Source organism: Centroberyx gerrardi, chromosome 22 (genome assembly GCF_048128805.1).
Source record: "Centroberyx gerrardi isolate f3 chromosome 22, fCenGer3.hap1.cur.20231027, whole genome shotgun sequence".
Classification (NCBI taxonomy): domain Eukaryota; kingdom Metazoa; phylum Chordata; class Actinopteri; order Beryciformes; family Berycidae; genus Centroberyx; species Centroberyx gerrardi.
The window spans coordinates 3383773-3400702 of NC_136018.1; the positions used below are offsets into that span (position 1 = coordinate 3383773).

Here is a 16930-nt window from a genome sequence, read left to right on the forward strand (position 1 = left end):
CAACCAAGCCCGCCCTCAGCCCCCATCTCCCAGACTGAACACCCCCTCCAAATGTTACCATGGATACTCACGCAAACCGAAATAAGCGGTAAAGGACTGCATTGTAGCGTTTATCAAACACATGCTGTGACGAGCTGCTGCCCCATCCCTTTCCTCCGCAGGTGGGGTCAGTTTTGTCCCCCGAAAGCAAATCAAAACTGGTTTTTAAGGGGGGAAAAGAGCAAAAAGCAAAGCACAAAGAGCTTCCACTGGAATAAAATGGTTTATTTCTCAGACCTCCCAGCAGGGTGCGTGTTGCCAGCTGGACCCTCTCTAAGGGTGGCATCAATTTTGAGCTCAGACACGCACAGATCAAGCACATGCACATGCACAGATCAAGCCGACAGCATACCATCAGAGCTCCGTCACTGACTGTAAAATAATTCATTTTAATCAAATATCGTCATCAAACCGATCAGTGGCGAGCCGGCAGGCAAATCCCCGACACCGAGCCCCTTCTGAGCCGGAGAGCTCAGAAAGCCGTTTATCGATCGTTCAGAAACTGCTGCAATAATCTCCTCCCGGAGGCGAGGCCCAGGAGGCGTGGCCTCGGGTGTGATTGGCTTGGGTGTGAGACCGGTGGTGAGCCCTCTCCTGTCCAATCCCCTGTCTGTGTGTGTGTCCCCTGTCCCGCCCCCGCAGCCTACATCCACTCCAACCAGATCATGGGCTGGGGAGAGAAGGCCATCGAGATCCGCTCCGTGGAGACGGGACACCTCGACGGAGTTTTCATGCACAAGCGAGCTCAGCGACTGAAGTTCCTGTCGGAGAGGAACGACAAGGTGCGTCTCGCTGTCTCTCACACACACACACACACACACACACACATACAGAGTTACACAGTGTACATGCATGTTACGTGCATAGATTTGTGTCAAAATGAGATGTCCACCATGTGAACATCATGCCTACTCTTATGATAAGATTGATACGATACAGTGTGATACATTACGATACGATACGATAGAACTTTATTTGTTATGCATCATAGTAAGCAAAATAATTACAAAATGATTGATAGCACAAACTTAAAGCAAATTATGACACCCATGAAGGACAGTTGGCTTTTTAATAGAAATATTGAACGATAAACTTCAGCAAGTGATTTTTGGAATAGACATCTTCACACACACACACACACACTTTGACCGCTCTGGGTTTTTGAAGGCTAATACCAATTTTGTGACAATATTCAAAATTTTTCATTCCAAAATAAAATAAAAAAAATATATATATTCAGTGTTTCGATCCTGGCATGGTGGAAAAGCCTCTAAAACAGTATGAAGACCATGGGAGACTAAAGTTGAAACCCAGGGTGATGATGATAATAAAAACAGCAGTAATACATATTTCTGCATAGGTGTGTGAAATCTGATCAATATGTCTCGTTAGAATCAGTTCTGGTTAAGAGTTTCCCATAGACAACCAGTATAGTATTGATCAATTACACAATGATTGTGGAATCAAACAAACTGCATCTTATCCTCCATCATATCTGAAGTGGATGACACTGACTGGCCGATGTGGGATTTTAAATAAAAGGTCAATATCGACCCGATAAATAAGCAAACCGATACATCCGTCTGACCCTAACGTTCCCTGACATTCGTCCCCTGCAGGTTTTCTTTGCCTCCGTCCGCTCCGGAGGCAGCAGCCAAGTCTTCTTCATGACCCTGAACAGAAGCTCCATGATGAACTGGTAACCCTTTCCCTTTCGACCCACAACCCTCCCCTTCGCTCCGGACGTCGCCCGCCCGGGAGAGAGGACGGAGGGATGACAGGAGGAACGAGAGGGGGGCGATCGAGCGGCCAGAGGAAAAGTTTAACCACAGGAAGCGCGTCACCGGCGCAGCTGCCCCTCCGACCACTGGGGGGCGCTGCGGGGGCCTCAGTGCGGCTGAAGGGCAGTAAGGTGCTAAGGTGCCGCGGTGATGCCACACACTGTCAACGGATAACACCTTCTCTTTCTCTGTGGACTGTTTCGTTGGGCCGGTGTGTGTTGTTTTCTTGAGAGTTTTGACTGGAAAGGACACTAACATCAAGCTGAGTAGCCTTGGACTTCCCCATTGGAATCGATGGGGGTTATGGAGTGGCTCTCTGTGTAGCGCAGGGCCACATCTGTCAAGTCTAGAATGATCCGTTCACACTGCGAGCGGCTTGGTCGATGTGTCGCTCTATTCCGAGCAGCTGTGGGCGGGGCCAGAGGCTCCGGTTGCAACTATCCCACTGAGCAATTTTTACGTTAATTAGCCGTTTAAAAGACGTGTAAATGGTTACAGACGTCGAGGCTAAAATGAGGCTCCATAGGGTTTAAAAGTGAAATCTTAGACTAGGTCTTCTGGAGTAGATGACAAAAATAAAGCGTTATCTTGTACTTCTGGTGCATATTTTTGATATTTACAGCTGTTTATGCATTGTTTAAATATGTAATAATGTATTTACTTCATGGTCTAAAACTGGGCTATAGGCTACATAGCAAAAAAAAGATCGTGGCCTATATGAGAGCTAAAGCAGGGACGCAACGTTGAAATGACATCCGGTGCTCAGTGGGATATCCTGTAGGTCTGCAGCTACAAAGTTTTGACCGGTCAAATCATGTATTTCTGCTGCTCTGGTTTTGCCTTTCATATCGCTACGTCGTTTTGGCGAGTAAACATCGCTGCTTTTTAGGTAGCATTAATCGAAAAAACCTCAATAAAACGACTTAAGAGCTTACCGTCGACCGGCAACCGTTCTCCAAGCATCGTTTTTTTTTTAGATGTTTACTCCTGTAGTCTTTCAAATAAAAGCTGTAGAGAACTGGGAAGCTCTGAATAGCTGTAGTCAAGTTCTTTCTCCATTTTGCGAGAGGAACTATAGTTCATGAACCGAAATCACATCAGTAGGGAAACAAGGAAGCGCGGAAATCTGATTGGCTGTTGACGGCCGATGACGAAGGAGTTTCCCCCGGTCGCTCGGCTCTATTGGAAACGACCGGATTCCCGGTGACTTTGTTGCTTGCAGTGTGAACGCACCGTTAGACTGCTGCTGAAATTGTGCATCTTCGTATATGTCAAGGACCAAAATACTATGAATAAGCAGTTTGTGTGATAGGGGGGAAATGTGCAGCGGACCGGGGACATTTTACACTTGTCGATGTGAATCCTCCGCGGGCGTCGTCGGGTTCAGCTGCTGTGGCTACCGTGTCCTTTAGGTGTTTTTCTGCCGGAATAGGGGAAAAGGAAGGCTGTAGATATTGTACTATTGCTGCAACAGCAACACCAGAAAACAAAACCTTCACACCAGTTCTCACAAGAAGAATTCGGCGTAGTCTAGCTGCCGATCTCTGGACGTTTTACTTTTCGCTCCCCACCCCCCCCCCTCGGTTTTCTCCACCGTTTCTAATCCCTGCTGTTCTGTGTGCATCGCACTTGTGTAAATACTCACTTTGATGTTAAAGGACAGACTGTGGCGGAGCAAGAGAGTTTGAAGAACAATGAAGAAGAAAAAAACAAAAAAACAAGGCTGGCTGTGTGTCTTGCTTTTTCGTCACGCCTCTGTAAATCTGTCCGTTCTTTAGTGTCTCTCAGACGGGAGATTTCTCTGATCCGACGAAGCGGGTAGACAGAACATTTGGGTCGGGTACCAAGTTGACTCTTTCTCTCCTTTAGTTCATCACTGTTTATTTCGTTGCTTTTGTGCATTTGCATGGAGACGTACGTGTTCTACCTGTCATCACTTGTTACGAATCTACAAGTTAAAGGCAATACACTGGGTGGTCTGGCCGTAGAGGTTTGGCGATGAGGGGATAGACTTCCAACAGTATTTCTGTTTTTTTTATCGTTTTGTTTTTTAGCCGTCAAATCAGCTCGAGAGTTGTAAATTCAAACTGTTTCAAGATAAGTTTAGCATCTGGAAGTCTATCCAAAGATAAACAATCAGAAAAATCTAGATGGCAGACAGAAGAATTATGCATTTCCCCATTACATTTACGTATTCAGTTGACGCTCTTATCCGGTGCTCCAGGACACTTCGACGGGACGCACTGGCTGTTAACGGACACCCTGGCTTGGTTTTTTTTGGGGGGGTTGAACCTGTGACGTTTCAGTCACGGGACGGTCTGTAAACACTCTGCAAACCGGAAATCGGGAGGTGAAACTACTGAGAGTGAGAGAGAAACCGGTCCTTCTTTTACTTGCCGTTTCTTCACTTGTTCATTGATCTCAAAAAGGATGCGATGGGTGTAAAGCGGTGACGTTTTAGGCCAGCTGAAGTCTTTTTACATGTGCGGGATGTTTCTGTTTATCAAAAGCACCCTGTGAGCAAAGGGAGGGAGGCGGGGACAGTCTGAGAAACCATAGATGACAAATATATATAAGTACATTTCGTTATGATGATATCTTACTGATCATTTTAGAGAAAGACAAAAAAATTCTGTTCACTTATTAAAGCTTAGTTGTCTTTCTACAGAATAGAGAAAATAGCTATAAGGATTTCTAAAAAAAAAAAGAAAAAAAAAGAATACAATGTTTTTATTGTGGTATTATTTGTATTTGTATTTCAATTTTTGTACGTATCAAGACTGTGAACGTGTGTGCGGCTGTTAGTGTGTGTGTGGGTGCGTAGGTGGGCCGGTGGACTGGTGCGTGTGTGTACGGGTGTGTGTGTACGGGTGTGTGTGTGTGTGTAATGCATGTGTGTGTATGTTTTCACCTTGTCTGAATCACTGGAATCGAATCAAAAGACAACCTCAATCTGGTAACACACATCTGTGATGTTCGAAATTCTACAATAAATGTCCTTTCCTTGTACAGCAGCACAGTTCCTCTGCTCTCTTTCTTCACACACACACACACACACACACTCACACACTCACACACTTGACATGTTGGACTTTTCTCTGTTGTTTCCTTAAATACTGTTTCTCCTTTTATTTTAATAAACTGAATCAGGGTTCCCAAAATGTTTTCATGCTGAAGACCAATCAAACTGATGCATTACACCCCTTCCAATAGCTTGAGACTTGACTTGCTGCATGAAGAGAAGACTTGAGACTTGACTTGACTTGGGTTCTGGTGACTTGGGACTTGACTCTGACTTGTACTTTGATGACTTGAAAAGGTTTCTAAAGTCTTGACTTGAGATCTTGTGTTTGTGTAAATGACTTAGATTGAAAGTGATGAGATTTGTTCCAGCAGACGACTGAATTTAAATTCTGTTTTCTGAATTTGTATGGAATGATTGAATTTATTGAAGTTGAAACTGATTATAGAAATCAAACTCATGATGCTCTTACCAAGTTTTTATCCTATTAAAACCATATTGCATTGAAAAGTCCTAGATATTTAGTTTTCTTTAAGATATTAAATTGATACTGGACTCTTGATTTGTTCTGACTTGACTTTCTGTTCTACATTTAGACTTGAGACTTGACATTAATGACATGGACTTGACTTGGTAATCTACATTTAGACTTGGGACTTGACTTGAGACTTGTGCCTCAAGACTTGAGACTGACTTGGGACTCAAGCGAAGTTGACTTGATCACACCTCTGATTCCTAGACATAAAATGCACCACAATATTGTGTTCTTGCGCTTTTTTTTTTATTATCCTCTTTAACTTCTGTTTTTCTATTTCAGTTGGATTCTTTATTTTAATCCTTTATTTATCTTGGTGAATTATATTTTCCCTATTCGTTTTTTACTGAGAGGATCCAGCATACACTCATTTCACTGCACTGTTTACCCTGTGTATGCTGTGTAGATGACAAATAAACACACTAGAACTTGAATTATAGGTTCACAGAAAATATTCCAGTGTTAATAAGAGTTGATTTTTCAATGGCAGTTATTAGGAGTTGACCAGTGTTGATTGGAGAGTTGATTGTCCAATCACAGAGCAGATACGGCTGCTGGTCGGCTGTTCAAAACTATCTGAAAGTGTTAAATTAACTCTAATATTGAGGACTTAACCACTGGCATACTGTTGATTTTTACACTCTTAGCTAAATTTACATTGCTGATTTTGCAGTGTGGGAAAGTGAGCACAATGAAACCTATGATCAAAATAGTCATTATGATATGCCCAAAAATGAGGTCCGGGGACCCCCAAGTGTCCCTGAGGGAGTTGCAGGAGGTCCCAGCAAAACCAGGAAGTTTGTTGGCTGTGGATTGGCCTCCATTCATTCTTATTAATTCTCAGACACCGCTGATGGGAAATGATTCTTCTCACCATTGCATTTTGACATTTTAAAAATGACACTGATTTGCCCAAGGGGGGCACTACAATTACAAGTCAAAACAAGGTGGCACATTCGTCAGTGATCGGCGCAGAAGGAGACTGCATCATCTGTGGGGGGGATGACATGTTTACTGTTGCCTTGTTTTCTATTATTTCATTCAGTTGACAGTAGAACAGTGACAGAGTGATACAGCAATATGTATTTTGATCACAGTTTTCACGCTGCCTGTCCTACATTAGAAACAGTTGACCACTTCAACAAAAATCTTCTTAATCTTCCCTGGACAACAGTGTGTATCTGTTTTGAGGAGCCTTGACATTAAAACGTTTGGAAACTCCTGTTCTAGTAAAAGAAATCACAGTGAAAGGAAACTGCTCGATATTTTAGTATGAAACTGCTCTTCACTTTGGTGCTGGACCCGCCTGGAAACCCCTCAGAGCCGCACTTTGGGAACCACTGAGTCATGATGGGTTGCCAGGTTTGCTTCAAACCTGGCATCCCTTTCTGCCCATCTGCAACCGGAACACATAAACGCCCCCCCTCCCCTCTCTACGGATGCTGCAGTAAAGTTGGCCGCGCTTGCGCAGTTTCGGTCCTCTTTTTCTTGGAAGGTAAGTGTGGCATGGCGCGTGTTTCTGGCTATGGGGGATAAACGGAGAACTTAATGTACTTTTATATAAACCGATAACGGATTGTTAGCTATGAAATGGGTTGTGTAGTAGTTTACTATGAAGTGGGGGCGCAGCGAAAGTAAAGTTTTCCGTGCGGCCGGCTGATGTGCGCGGCGGCAGGGTAACGTTAGGGTGTGGGGTCCATGTTCTATCATTTATACCCGAATCAAAGGGACATGCGGCCTGCAGCGCGGTCGGTGGATTTGCTTGTCATTCACTCCGCTAACGTTGTCGATTTCGGTTAAGTTTGAGAATTCAGGGTAAAATTATCATCCGGCGTCATATTGGCACAAACAAAATGACACACAGCGGCCGTTGTTGACTGAGCGTCAATCGTCTGCGTTTAGACTGAGCTGAATGGATGGCTAGAATAACTAGCATCGCACTGGCTAACGGCGTCAGTTGGCTAACGGTATTGGGTAGATGCGAAGTAACTAGTAGCTCATGTTGGCTAGTTTACCGACGTCAAGTCAGCGTTATAAACATTAGCTTAGCTTACTAACTTGACACAAATTTTAATTCGCCGAAGCGTTTGAGACGGTCGCGGTGGGTGGCGTTAGCTGCAAATGTACCGTTATCTGGCGTTGTTGCGTTTAAACTCCATATGTAACGGTCACGCCAGCTAGCTTGTTAGTCTTAATGGATAATCTCCAAGACGACACCTAAAATTACCCCCGCACGTGACGAGCTAGTTGATGAAGCACGATGTTTTGATACCCGGCCGTACGGGCCTTTCCGAGGCCTTGTGCAGGCTATTGGCGTTAACGAGCTAACGTGTTCGTTTTTGTCCACAAGTTGGAAGTTGAGCTGAGGTAAGCGGTTGCTGCTAACAGTTGGAATAAGTAGAGTGGATATACAGTGTGGCCTGGCTTGTATTTATTTAGCCAGGCAGCTTGTCCGTGTTTCATACTGAACGGCTTCGCTGTCGCCGGCTTTGCACTTAGGATTTCCAGTTTAGAATAGATCTAATTTAGTCTGAGGGAACGTCTGCGGATTTTCAGTTAACGGGATGACAGACCATGGGGAAGTTTTTTTTTTTTTTTTTTTTTTTTTAAACCTCGCGATATCAGATAACGAGGTCTGCTGTGGAACCGGCCTCCGGCGCGGCAGTCCTAAAGCGAGGTCCATGAAAGGCTCCAGGGGCCCCCAGCAAAACCAGGGATAGTTTAGTTTTACCGTTACTCCCTGGAAATTTACACAATGAGGGAATGTAAAAGGATGTTCAATTGGGGTTCACTCAAAACACTTAACTGCCCCACCTGCAGTATAGACAAGTCTGTCAAATCTAACTGCAAAGTAATCAGATGAAGATCTTCGGGATAGATCATAAAAACAAATGGGGATCCGTGGTCTATTGCAGGGTCTGTTTGAGTCTGAGGCTCTTGGAGATTCAAAATAGTGTATTTGCTGATGATGCTAGGTTTAAATGCATTCAAGTTGCATTTTGAGGTGCCAAATATTGCTTCCTTCTGGTCTTTAGTTTTCACTAATTGTCATCTTAATTATCTGAATCACATTGATCAATAAAAATCCACCCTTAACCTTATGACACCTGATGACAAAAATTCTGTAGTATGGCATACAGTCTCAGGATAGTTGATGTAATATAAATATTGACATACTAGTTCAGTATGTGACTTCAGAAAGAGTGCAGTTTGGTTTTAAATGTGTTTTGGTTGTGGTGTAACCCGGTTCCCTCTCTGTTCCAGCGCCCCAGACCCATCGCACCATGGCAGATCCCGATCTTGACTTCCAGACCGGCGAGTCTGGCGCCTCCGCCACCTATCCCATGCAGTGCTCTGCTCTGCGCAAGAACGGCTTCGTGGTGCTGAAGGGACGTCCCTGCAAAATTGTGGAGATGTCCACCTCCAAGACCGGCAAGCACGGGCATGCCAAGGTAGAGCTCAGAAACTTGTCCTGAACAGAGTGTTTGTTGTGGTTCAGGTGAATTTAAAGGAGCCATGAGTTGGCAGTTGGCAGTGCGAGACGCAGACGGTGCCAGCCGTAAACGGAGCTCTGAAACCAGACTTGGGCTCTTAATAAAATCAAATAGATTTAGGACCGGTCTGGTCCAATCTGTTTTATGTTTTCCTTCAGTAATAACACGTAAATTATCAGTGTATTTTCCTTTGAACACACACACACACACGCCAACACTCTTGTACTTACGCTGCACTTTGATCTCTCCTATGACTTGCATGAAATAGCCCTGATGGAGAAAATTATTCCCCTTGCCATTTTCTGCATCTTGGTGGGGTTTTAGGTTTTACTTATTCACTGCATAAATAACAATAAAGACGATACAAAACAAAAGTCATGTGCCAGAGAAGTTTGAAACCCAAGTGAGCTTATTAAAAAAAACAACTCACTGAGAAAATAAAATTATATGATATATACAATGGAAACTCAACTATATTGTGGTGTTTTGGGTGAGATCTATTTTCGTGTAATCTGTGCTTTTCATAAGCCTCTTGGTGTTTTTTTGTAATCTCACCTGCACTAATTTCCTTTTTCATAGTTATATTTTTTTTAATCTCTTCACATTACTGTGCAATAAACTAAACTTTATGCTGTAGGTTAACCTGGTTGGTATCGACATCTTCACCAACAAAAAGTATGAAGATATGTGCCCCTCCACCCACAACATGGATGTGCCCGCCATCAAGAGGCTAGACTACCAGGTAGGTCATCTCTCCAAACACTTTATCACTGAAGTGTAAGTCCAAATAAACGCACAAGTCAATTAGAACAGACATGCGACTGCTGTCATCCGTCTAGTAGGGTTGTCAAAAGTATCGATACTTCGATAAGTATCGATACTAAAAATTTGAAACGGATACAATACTCGTTTGCAACAGTATCGATACCAGCAGTGCTTTCTCTTAATGAAAAATCAAACATTAAACAATCAAACACTTCGCCGCCTCCACTAGCCACACACACACACCCTGCACCGCTGCCCACAGCCCCTCCTCTCACTAGTAGCAGTCAGCTGGGTTGTTGCCTCACTCGGCAAACAATGCTACAAAGTGGTGCCGACGAAGGGGGGGTAACACGTCAAACTTGGCAAAGCACCTTAAGGACCGACACGCCAGTCTATATAAAGAATTTCGAGAGGTTGGCGAAAGCTCCCGTTTCAACATCACTGAAGCATTAAACATTTATCCGTTTTAGTTTAGCTAGCAAACCAAACGTTAGCTACAGAGCTAGCTAACGTTATCAAGTAAGTTTGCCAGATGCCCGGTTTTCAGATGCATTGTCCGGGCCCGGTCAGGAAGCTTGACTGGACGTTGAAATGTCCAATTAAAATCATTCTGTCAATAATAATCCACGAACTCTAGCCCTGCTGATTTTTCACTATCATTGGTGGGTATCTGTTGCTTCAGCAAGCTAAAAGTGTTCTGATAGGCTGATGACTAGAGCAGGGGTAATCTGCTGTGTAAGTGCAAAGTTTTGAATGAGTTTTATCGGGCCTACGTTATGGAGAAGCGTGCGTCTGTCTGTCCGTCCATCTGTCTCGTTTGCACTGGGATTTCCCCCTGCGTTGTCGGATATTAAGGGACTAGTTTGGGTCTCTGTGTTTTTTGCTTAGTTGCTTACAGTCTATGCTGCAGAGGCCAGGAGGCAATATGATGTTTCACATGCTTGTGCAGTATAAGCTCACTCCCCTCAATAAAAAAGAGCAAATCATGACGGCGATCAACACCTGTCAATCAAAAATGTGTTGTTTGATCTCAGACAACTTTAAAATATTGTTTTCATGTTAAAATTATATTTTAACATGAAAACAATATTTTAAAAAAGATTGAAAATTCATTTCCCCCCCCCCCCCGTGGTATCAAAAATGATATCACATATCGATATTTTCCTGGGTATTGTATCGAAGTTAGAAATTCTAGTATCGTGACAACCCGACCGTCTAGGCTGAAACACTCCTGTCAAGTTTTCTCTTGAAGAGTTAAGTCCTCTTTCGTCAAATTTTAGCTCATGTGTCGGTGGAGCAGCTACCAGAAGGTTTGGGGGAAATGGTAATAATGTCCCACCGGTTGGAGTAGTGATATGTCCCACCAGTTGGAGTAGTGATATGTCCCACCAGTTGGAGTAGTGATATGTCCCACCGGTTGGAGTAATGATAAATGTCCCACCAGTTGGGAGTAGTGGTAATGTCCCACAGTGCTTGTGTTCCCAGTTGTTTGAGGTGGCAGCACTTAATGAGTTGTCCCTCGAGGTCTGTGGCTCTGGAGCCGCTATGCCTGCCAGGGAATTTTTTTTTATTTTTTGTCTCCCCCCACACGCTGCAGTGTCTGGATTCCAGCATCCATCAGCTGTTTTCACCATTTTACCGGCCATATGAGAATTTTAGAATTGACACCTGAACCACTGTGGCTACCAGCCAAAGTGGCTTAGTAGCCACAGTTGGCATTTACCAGCATTTGGCTGATGGGGAAATTGGGTTGTCTCACATTAATCCAGATTGAAAAGCTCAGCTTTCAGCAAGTGTAAGCAGGCCCAGTGATCTTAGTATGTTAGGGTGTGCTTTTTGCAGAGGGACAGTGGTATTAAGGTTATCTTTTAGAGAGGAGGTGATGTGAAGCCAGGGAGCCGATATCCATCTGCAGGTCCACTGTCTCCTGTCATCAGTTGGACTAAATGTTGACCACTCCTCTATAATGTCTCATTAACTTCTATGGCATTTTGTATGAGGCACCTGTTCTGTGATGCTCATATTTTAATGAAGTGGCTGATTATGGGAACTGGAGTGCTGCTGAAGGCCACTGTCACAGAAGTCTCCTGGATTTTGTTACGTTACCAATGCATGTGTACAATCTGACAGTTTTCTGCAAAGCAGTATAGAAAAAAAGATGGGGAAATTTAAGACCGGCAACTCACTAGTTGGTTACCACAAGCGAGCTGGTGTAGCAACCAATAAAACAGTCAGTGTGCTTTATGTCATCATGGTTATAATCCGTCTTTTGACCGTTAACGTGCCTTTCCCTCCACAGTTGGTGAATATCAGCGAATGCTACATGTCCCTGTTGGCTGACAACGGTGACATCAGAGAGGACCTGCGTGTCCCCGAAAATGACATTGGAAAGGAAATCGAGGCAAAGTTCGAAGCGTCTGAGGACTTCATGGTAAGCGGTTGTGGGGCCAGAAGTGTCCTATTGGAGCGGGGGGTTAAATATCTGTCTTTTGGGAAGGAAACGTTTTGACTCTTTGATTATGAAGTAAATGAGGAGTGCAGGGTGAGATTTCGGACGTCTAACTTGAACATCTCTTGTGCTTTGCAGGTCACCGTTTTGGCCGCCATGGGGGAGGAATGCGCTGTCGGCACCAAGTCCATGTCCAGCAAATAGGGAGACAGACTTTGCTGCCCAGGCAACAAGCACCACCCACAACCAGTCTCTTGCATTCTCATTGGTTCTGTCACCAAAGCGTCGGCCTTCACAGACAACCTCAATCATTCTGTTGTGATTTATCTCCTCATTGATCTTTTTCTTTTTGTTTCTCTTTTCCATTGCTGTTGGGAATGTTCCACCGCAGCTCGCTGCGTGGTCCTCTGCCTGATCACTGAGGTTTTGTTTGGTAACAATCTACTTTATAAAAAATAACTTCAAAAATATTGATCGGTTGCTCATTCCTGTTTATTTTTGCCTTCAAAATGTTGGTCTTGCCACTCACATTCCTGAATGTTTAAATAACGGGATCCAGCTTTTGTATGATTTATTTTTTTATATTCTTTAGATTGAATATAGCAGGTCTAATGCCTTTTAGAGGGAAGGGGAGGGGGGCTGTTTTTGAGTTAAAGCAGTGGGAGGGGGAGGTTGCCCCTTTATAGATACTCAACTCTGGTTAGGTTGTCCCTCTAGCTGCCATACTGCTTTCCAGCATGGCCTTTGCTCTGGTTCCTGTGTGGATTTGGCGCAACAAGGTCCCTTTCTCCCAAAACGCTGGGTTTGCCGGTGGCTAGCACTTAAGAGCATTTGAGGTCCACCCCGGCATTTCAAAGCTCTAAAAACCAAGAAAAGAGAACACTTTTTTTTCGGACAAATGGAAACAAACTTCAGTGATTTATCCTCTTAATGCCAGTCTCGTGTCTGTGTAGAAGTCTGAGGGGCGTGAGGGTCCTGTGCGCTTACCTCTTGTCCACCAGGGCAGCTGAGGGCCTGCCCCGCTGCCCTGGCCATCCCCCAATACAAAAGGAGTGTTTTGAGGCGTGAATGTGTAGCGGTGTGGGCCTCCGAAATGTTGTGGGAGGCGGTTTGCAGTGAGGTGTGTGTTTTGAGGGACTCAATCGGGGAGGGGAGGGTGGTAGAGTTGCAAACTTTGTTCACTCGAGGCCTTTGTCACCTGACTGGAGATGGCAAAAAATAAAAGTTGAAACAAATGGACAAAAAACTGCAACCGGTGTCTGTCTGGTTTTGTGTCTTGTGTATATATCTGGTGTTACTTAAGTAGACAAGTCAGCATGCACAAACACAATAGTGCAGCTTGCTCAAACTCTCTTCAAAGCATCTCATGGTGTGTCAAGACTCTGGAGCCGGGCCTCAGGCAGTTGCGGACACACCCTGCCTGGATGCCTGATATGGTAATGTGAAGATGACTCATGCTCAGCCTGGTGCACCTCTCCTGCCTGCATGTCGACACACTGAGCCACAAGTGGCACCACAATGGAAAAAAGGCATGTGCGCTTTTCTCTGTCCATGCCTTTCTAACCAGTAATGGGCTCTCTGAGTCACGGGGAGGTTTCTCTTTCCCTTCTACATCCACATAAATGTCAGTTTGTTCAAACACGACTAGGGAGGGTTGATGCACATCCACTGCAGCAGGGGAGGGGTGGTGTGTGTGACTGCAGGCCGGTCAATCATTGACCGCAGACAGGTTTATCTGGGTGTGTTTGGCTGTTGCTGCCCTTTGGACTCGCATCATAATACATAAGCGACTGCTGCAATGATTTTTAGTTCCTGCGTGATTTTTCAGTTTGAAGGAATTAAAATAGATGAAGACAGAATAGCGAAAGTGTAAAATCCTACTATAAGTTCTATAAAATAAAAACAATCGGCCATTATTCAAAATCCCGCACTGCTGTCAGTTTCTCCATAGTTCATGTAACCGTCTATTTCCTGATTCATGTGAGAAACTAGTCCCTAGCGCGCTCTGCGGTGCGGTGCCAGGCGACCCGACGTTTTCCTGCTCTTGATAAAGTTGCACACTGGAATCGCCATATTTGGTAAGAGCGTTCCAGATGACGTGCTATACGTCCCGGCGTAACGTCCGGTACTCCCTTTCCCGTCCGCTCGCTCAACATGGCGCCGGTATGTACTGATAGCTCCCGAGAGATGTATTCAATTCATTGTTCATTTGGTGTAGTTTTTTGCTATTTTGCCTAGTATTCATTCAGATACGATAAAACTCTTAACAGTACAGCTACGTGCTTGACCCTGGACGTGTTTTGTTATGGAATAAGACAAGAGGCTATCTGTGTTAGCATTAGCTTGCACGCTTAACGTTAGTTTATACACGTGTCCCATTCAGTAGTGCATGACAGCAGAGTTTGCCGGTACCGTACTGATAAAGTCTGTCACTGCTGCTAGTCTAGGGTCCGCTGGTTACTTCGGCGTACATATGATCCACCCAACAGCACATATTTCAATACAATGTAAACTTTTATAACTGATGCCTCCACTAGTCCTAAGTCTCCCTCCACCGAAACACCCGGCAGGCGACAGCGAGCAGCGCGAATCAATATTTGACATTTTAGTAAAATAAGGGGTCACTGGCTGAACATATTAATGCCGAAGTTACTAGTGGACCCTAACGATTTGGGAAAACTTTAAAGTGTTGTTCTACGACGTATGTCCGTTTGCAGACAAGTAAGGTAAAATTATAACCTGTCAAATTGCGGTTCGCCGTGGCGTTTTCTCCAACGTGTCGAGAGAGTGAGAGAACGGCGCCCATCTGGCCTGCTGTCTGCCAAAGTTTTCTGATCTTGTGACTTCTGTGTTACCGCCCAGCTCAAACAGAAGAGACCGACAGTTGGTAAGAAGACCAAAAAGGGAGCTTCATGGAGGTTCACCCTGGACCTGACCCACCCGGTGGAGGACGGCATCCTGGACTCTGCTAACTTTGTAAGTCTCTACATGCAGCTGTGAAGCCCTTAAATCTTCATACCAGCGTTCCTGACTGGATAAAGAACATGTTATAATAATAATAATGTTATAATGAACATGAATAAACATGTTAATTTTCAGGTTAAAGTTAAGGAACTGGGTAAAAATAGTAAAATGTTAATTTCCTATCTATATGACTATAATGCAGTCGTAGACCCCCTGTCATTTCACGCAATATTTGTTGGGAAGAATTATAATCTATAGAATATGATGTTGCTGATAGGGATTAATATGAGTATCCATATACATCATTGAACAAAAACATATCATCTAGTCTTCAAATCCAGTCATGAAGTGAAGCTCAGGGAAAAAGAGAATATTGAAATGGAGAAAATGTGTGAGAACCCTGTTTAACATTCTCTGTGATAGCTGTTGTGATGATTGTTCATTTAACTAGACTTTTTTTTTTTGCCTTTTACTTCATCTACTAATAACTTTATCTACGATGGTTGCCTGTAGCCTGTGTAGTCTGCCGGAGCGAGTGGCTAACGCTGTGTGTGGACTAGGGTTCCCTTCCCTAGCTCGAAAAAACTAGGGTTCTCTTCCCTAGTGTGTCACTCTGCTCTGTCCAATAGGAAACCTTCCTCAAAGAGAGGATTAAGGTCAACGGGAAGACGGGGAACCTGGGAAACATGGTCCAGGTCGGCCGGATGAAGAACAAGATCAACGTCACGTCTGAGAAGCAGTTCTCCAAGAGGTGAGATCAGCCTCCTGCTGCAGTCTGATGGGAGACGTTGAGGTTAGGGTGAAACGGCGTTAAGAAATATAGTGTTGAGCTTTATATAGAAGTGTCACCCACCGTACTTTACCTTCATCCAACAATAGACAGTTGACTGAAATGCAGGTTTGTTTCAGTGGCCTGTACAGTCCATCTGTTCCATCAATTTTATAAATCGGACACATGTGATGCGACCTTTCATCATAACAGGTCCTCTACCTAGTGATAGAATTTCAAATGTGTATATGTCAAGAGTTTTAGGGCTGCAACTAACGATTATTTTCATTATCATTATTATTTTTTATTAATCATTTAATCTACAAAATGTCAAAACTGACAAATGGCCAACACAAGTTACCAGAACTCAAAGTGACGTCTTAAATTTGTTTATTTAATCTGACCAGCAGCCAAAAAAAGGATTAATTTGTAGTGGAGAAAAGCAGCAAATGTTAGCATCTATGAAGCTGTAACCCGGAAATGTTTGGTGTTTTTACTTGATAAATGACTCAAACGATAAATCGATTATAAAAATTTGAATTGACTAATCGTTTCAGCACTAAAGGATTTCATTACAAAATGACACATCCACCATCCATCTATCGGACAAAATGTTGGCATGAAAGTGAAGAACATTATGAGTTTCTATTAAAAGTAGAAGACACACAATAGCGCAAACAATTCTCCCAGCTTGCAAAGCTGCAGCGTCCGTAACGGTTTGTTCATCCCCACTCCCCCAGGTATCTGAAGTACCTGACGAAGAAGTACCTGAAGAAGAACAACCTCCGTGATTGGCTGAGAGTGGTGGCGTCCGACAAGGAGACGTACGAGCTGCGCTACTTCCAGATCAGTCAGGAGGACGAGGAGTCGGAGACGGACGAGTGAGCGGCTGCTCTGAGCCGCTCACACGGACTGTGATGGGAGAATAAATGTGGAAAACGACGACTTTTGTGTTTCGCCTTCTTGCTCTTAGACAACAGACAAAAACACACATCAGACAGAAAGTGTGCTGGATCGAAAATAAACAAGCAGAGGAAAAGAATAGAGTCCACACACTGGATTGTTCCTGATGCAAAATGAAATTATTATTAATTAACTGCAGTGTTGTTAAC

At 44.0% G+C, this 16930-nt stretch overlaps 3 protein-coding genes across 11 annotated transcripts in view; all 3 read left to right on the forward strand.

Annotated features, from left to right (window-relative positions):
- The window catches only part of tnikb (TRAF2 and NCK interacting kinase b), a 67714-nt gene extending 62880 nt beyond the window's left edge, over positions 1 to 4834 (forward strand). For all 9 annotated transcript variants that reach the window (XM_078291290.1, XM_078291295.1, XM_078291294.1 and 6 more), the window contains 2 exons: positions 682 to 821; positions 1659 to 4834. In XM_078291290.1, the coding sequence (XP_078147416.1) occupies positions 682 to 821; positions 1659 to 1742 (224 nt within the window). In that variant the 3' untranslated portion in view covers positions 1743 to 4834. The remainder of the gene's footprint in view (positions 1 to 681; positions 822 to 1658) is intronic.
- Positions 4835 to 8641: 3807 nt separating this feature from the next.
- Positions 8642 to 13337, forward strand: eif5a (eukaryotic translation initiation factor 5A). The gene is made up of 4 exons (XM_071910157.2): positions 8642 to 8829; positions 9509 to 9613; positions 11936 to 12067; positions 12224 to 13337. Exons 1-4 carry the CDS (start codon positions 8662 to 8664, stop codon positions 12287 to 12289), a joined length of 471 nt encoding a protein of 156 aa, XP_071766258.1. The 5' UTR covers positions 8642 to 8661; the 3' UTR covers positions 12290 to 13337.
- Positions 13338 to 14134: 797 nt separating this feature from the next.
- rpl22l1 (ribosomal protein L22-like 1) lies at positions 14135 to 16760 on the forward strand. Its single transcript, XM_071910156.2, has 4 exons — positions 14135 to 14248; positions 14948 to 15061; positions 15679 to 15800; positions 16559 to 16760. The coding sequence occupies exons 1-4, from the start codon at positions 14240 to 14242 to the stop codon at positions 16701 to 16703; spliced, it is 390 nt and encodes a 129-aa protein (XP_071766257.2). The 5' UTR covers positions 14135 to 14239; the 3' UTR covers positions 16704 to 16760.
- Positions 16761 to 16930: the final 170 nt, after the last annotated feature.

Bases quoted from the DNA above. Each gene is read 5' to 3' on its own strand.
- eif5a (XM_071910157.2), top strand. From the start codon at position 8,662: ATGGCAGATCCCGATCTTGACTTCCAGACCGGCGAGTCTGGCGCCTCC. The intron at 9,614-11,935 runs GTAGGTCATCTC...TTCCCTCCACAG, and splicing joins TCAAGAGGCTAGACTACCAG to TTGGTGAATATCAGCGAATG. The intron at 12,068-12,223 runs GTAAGCGGTTGT...TGTGCTTTGCAG, and splicing joins AAGCGTCTGAGGACTTCATG to GTCACCGTTTTGGCCGCCAT.
- rpl22l1 (XM_071910156.2), top strand. The intron at 15,062-15,678 runs GTAAGTCTCTAC...TCTGTCCAATAG, and splicing joins TCCTGGACTCTGCTAACTTT to GAAACCTTCCTCAAAGAGAG. The intron at 15,801-16,558 runs GTGAGATCAGCC...CCACTCCCCCAG, and splicing joins GAGAAGCAGTTCTCCAAGAG to GTATCTGAAGTACCTGACGA.